General features: G+C 32.6%; 1 protein-coding gene across 1 annotated transcript; it reads left to right on the top strand.

Moving 5' to 3' along the window:
- The first annotated feature begins 2,906 nt into the window (after positions 1 to 2,906).
- Positions 2,907 to 4,544, top strand: LOC130629743 (uncharacterized). The gene is made up of 3 exons (XM_057443082.1): positions 2,907 to 2,973; positions 3,233 to 3,343; positions 3,617 to 4,544. The coding sequence occupies exons 1-3, from the start codon at positions 2,907 to 2,909 to the stop codon at positions 4,396 to 4,398; spliced, it is 960 nt and encodes a 319-aa protein (XP_057299065.1). The 3' UTR covers positions 4,399 to 4,544.

The raw sequence follows: 4,544 nt of genomic DNA, 5'->3' as shown, positions 1-4,544 counted from the left end.
CTTCTGTTAAATTTGAATAATGTGTTTTACTATATATTTCTGTCGTTAGTATTCACCATACCTCATTTGCATAAAAGCTGGAGCTATTGACCATTTTTCAATTATTCCATAATATAAAGAAATTTCTAGCAAGTAGCTAGACATATCTTTTTGAGTATGCTCTAATTCAATCAGAACAACTCTTTTAAATTTCATCGACAATCCTTTAAAAAATACGATGTAGTATATATTGGCAGAAAATTTTGTGTAACAACATTTTCGTTGTTGCCACTATTTTTTAAGCCCTACAGTACCTCTATCCGAATGTTTTCACAATAAGTGTAAAATCGTGATATACGAAGTGTCAAGAAATTTAACAACAATTCTACTTACCATCAATTCCGGTATTTTCCATCCATGGGATGACACTTCATGAAGTCTACCCATAGTTGAGAACTGTTTTGTGATGGCGGCATTGTAGCCAATAAATCCAATGCTAATTGATGTGTTCCTTCAAATCTGAAAAAGTAGAAAAAAAAGCATGATGACACAACATGTATCAACAAAAAACGTATTGGAGTTTGTTTCACTATCCAAAATTCAAAACAACAAACAAAATGTTTTTGAATATCAAGCCAAGAAAATCTGCAAATGATTTGACGTATATTTTAAGATAATAATATATAGTATGTTACCTAATTCTAATAACCATATCCTAATACTGTATACATTTAGAAATAAAAACACATTGAGCAAAATATTTCAGCATCAAGCATTCCTTGTAATGTTTAAAAACTTTAAAAATTGTAAAATTTAAACCCTCTACTTCAATTTTATACATAAACAGTATTGGCTCGCAAGCTTTACTACCATACAATATAATTTTCAACATTTAAAATTTTTATCAGAGTCTTCACAGAAATATGTAATTCAATTCTCGTTTCATTATCTGCTGTCGTTGTCCTTTTCGCTAGCTGTTGTTATATTTAAATTTTTCACGGAGGAACTTTCCCATTTTGCTAGTAGGATAATTCTTCGTTGAGATCCACTCTAGAGAAGATATATCCAGAGGATAGAATATATCTTACCTACTTTGATCATAGAAACTTTGCAAGATTGAATTGAATTGAAGAAGAATTTCGAAAAATGAAATCAAATTTCATGAGATAAATTTTCGCCATGGCACCATTGTGTGATTGTTTCATGAAAAGTACATACACATTTTCAATGTGTTTATTGAAATTTCAACACGTTCTTGTTTCAATTATTCCTTTTGAAATTTACTATATTGGTCAGGAAGGAACCATTTTTAGCTCGAAATATAATTTTTCTGCACTTCACTCACAAGCTACCTAGATATACAACCACCTTCAATCTACATTCGCTCGACGTTCATTTTTTAAATCATGGAACAATGTTCTGCAACCTTTCACAACAAACTATCTCATGCTGATTACTCAAGTCTCAAATGATCTTCCGTTATAGAAAACTTCATAGACTGTTATTAACAATTGATATTTTATACTCTTAGCCTTATACTTTGTGTTTAGTACTCTACTGTGAGTTCCTGTGTTATGATAGCTATCCTTTTTAAGCAATTTAGTTTTGTGCAGTTGACTATACCATGGCAAACAACTCTGTTTGTGAGTGACCACAGTAAAATATACAGTATGTATTGGTGGCCCCTTAACTTACCGCTGGAGGCAAAAAAGAAGGTGAGATAACTCTTGTACGCGCCTAACTGACTGTCCATCTCCAAAGGTTTTCAGTCTTTCTAGCCATAAATTTGGCCAGGAGACACAGCGTTGTCCATTCAAACCACCCTTATAATCATTTTTTCTTTCTCTATCAAAGAAAGCTTAAATAACTAGGCCAGCCATAAATTATAATATGAAATGTTGTGGAAGGTTGAGCTGGGTATCCTGGCTACAGCCTCTGCTGTCTAGTGTAAGTGGCGGCTTCTCAAGTTTGTAGATACCGATGATGGCGTAAATAAATAAATCTTAGTGTTATATTTCCTTAATTAGTAAATATTTCTTGGGTTTAAGGCAATAAATAACAAATTAAATTTGATAAATTTTCTCCCTGATCTTTGTCAGAGCATCTTCAGATCACAACTAAAAACGTCTTTCAACATGCATGTACAAAATGTTAAAAATTCTCTTGATAAAAATAAAATGTATAAAAATCGTTTATTAACAATAAAAGTCGTTAAAATTATAATATGTTTTCCCAAATTTCAGATAATCGTCTTATTTCATCTTTTTTGTTCAATAAATCCGATTTGTGTTGTTTAATCGCTAATGCCTCTTTAAATTTTCTTTTAATAAAATTGTTTTCCCTATAGAGAATTTCTATTTTCTCAAACAAATCGCCAGAGTATGCAAGAAATTTAATGTAAAATTAACACATACGAAAAACAAAGCGCTAAAAAATGTTGTAAAAAGCAACAAAATATTAAAAAACGGAAACCAAGACAATGAATCAGGTGTTGCATATAAAGTAACGTGTGGAGATTGTGGAAAATATTACATAGGAGAAACAGGAAGGAAATTGACACGAATAAAAGAACCACCCGTTTCTGTTAACTGTATGCGATATAGATCGGCAACAGTTGTGCACTGTGACGCGTTGTTTATCGGATACAGCCGTATGTCTGTATCTCTGGAGATAGCTGATAACTACGGTGGCCCTTAACTGCCACGCCAAGAGAAGTTGGTCACGCCAAAAGAAAATTGATCACATTAAAAGAAAATTGATCACGCCAAAAGAATTAACTAAACAGTAAAAAAGAAACTATTCGCGCCAGAATGCATTTGTCTCGTTTATTCAGTGTCGGGTTATCACAGCCTTAATTATATATTTGGGAAAACAAGAAAGGGTTATATACTGTGATGGCACTCGTTTTCTTATATGTTTATTGAAACATGTATTGTCAATTTTGTGGTAAGGAACGAAAAATCACTGCACTCTTCTGCACAAACTGTGGTAAAGGTATGTTTTGATTTTTTAAGATGGATGTGTTAGCTAAGCTAGCTTCTGTTTTTCATACTAGCTAGCTAATAGCTAGCTAGCTAGCTATATATACTCTTTTGTTATTTTTTATCCATAATAAGCTGACACCTGAGAGAGAATAAGAGAAAAGTAATGAAACACTTGATAATTTTCCCCTCACCCCCATTATTATATACAAAGAAGTATCAGCCTGGCCTGTTTTGTACAAACACTGTGTAGTGCTATTTGCTGTATTTAGCCATGCCTGAAATTCCTGCTGCTGAAGACACCACATCTCCTGAATCCTCATCAAAAACATCATCAAACGTTGCAGGACCATCAACAATTTCAAAAACTATTTCAAGAGGAGGTAAGCACATTTGAGGTCAAGGGATGATTTTGTATAATTATACCTAGCTATAGCTATGTTGCAATTATTTTAATTTGACAATCAGTACACAACCGTATACAAATCAAGCTTCTTATATATACATATATATTCAGATAGCAGTAAAACAGTTCTTTGAAAAAATATATTACAGCATAAAAAGAACAAAGCATGACAAGCTTTGCAGTTTATTACTGGTAGAAATTTATATACAGTATATAAAATCAGTGTAATATTCTTATTTTTTTCATTTAGATAAATCACTTACATTTTTGGAATTCACCAAAACCAAATCCAAAAGTTGGTTTAACAAAGTGCAAAGAAAAAAACAAAAGTCAAATGAAGTTGCCATTAATATTGGTATATTATTATGGAATGAACGGGCTGGTTCTGTTAAACCAATTCGTGGGAAGCGTGTTTGCTTGCGTATAAATTCAGATGCAAGTTATGAAAGGATTTATTCCCAGGGTCTTCAAAGAATGACAGATTTCCATAGGGATATTATAGTAGAAAATACGAACTATCTGTTGGCATTTGAAAGTGGTGAAATAGCGTATTTTATCCCAGGCACTACTCAAGAATTCATTTTGGAAAAATACAAGAATGAATTAGGGAAGGAGTACAAAAACATCACACTTTATTTGATATCAGAGGATGACAAGATAGTTTTGGATAAACTTAAAAACAGCGCATTCAATGATCATGATTTTGACCAGGACTTTGAAACAGCCCCCAAAAAATTTAAAATTGAGTGTAAAGAACAACAGGAAATGGATGATGAAATATTTGCTTCTCAAGTTCAAGCTTTGTATGAATCTGATTTTTATGAATTACCTGATGTTCCTGAATTTACAGATATACCAGATTTACCTGATATAGTGAATTTGCCCAAGATTTTGGAGGATCTGGGAAGAAATATCGAAGAAGGACAATTCTTCTTGAATATTCGGAGAAATTCAGATGTGCAGAGAATCCTTACTCTGTGGGCAAGACAGAAAAGCCAGTCACCTAAAAAAGGCTTATGGTTAGGTTCATAGGAGAGAGTGGGATTGATTCAGGTGCTCTTAGTAAAGAATTTCTTACTGATGTTATTATTAAGATTGGTGAAAATATGTTTCCAGGAGGTGCACCAAAGGACAGTATGCTTGATATTCAGAATAGTAATTTTTTCTCTTGTGGTCAA

This window comes from Hydractinia symbiolongicarpus, chromosome 2 (assembly GCF_029227915.1).
Source record: "Hydractinia symbiolongicarpus strain clone_291-10 chromosome 2, HSymV2.1, whole genome shotgun sequence".
Taxonomy (NCBI): Eukaryota; Metazoa; Cnidaria; class Hydrozoa; order Anthoathecata; family Hydractiniidae; genus Hydractinia; species Hydractinia symbiolongicarpus.
Note: the sequence above shows the minus strand (reverse complement) of the source record. Positions and strands in the feature narration are given on the sequence as shown.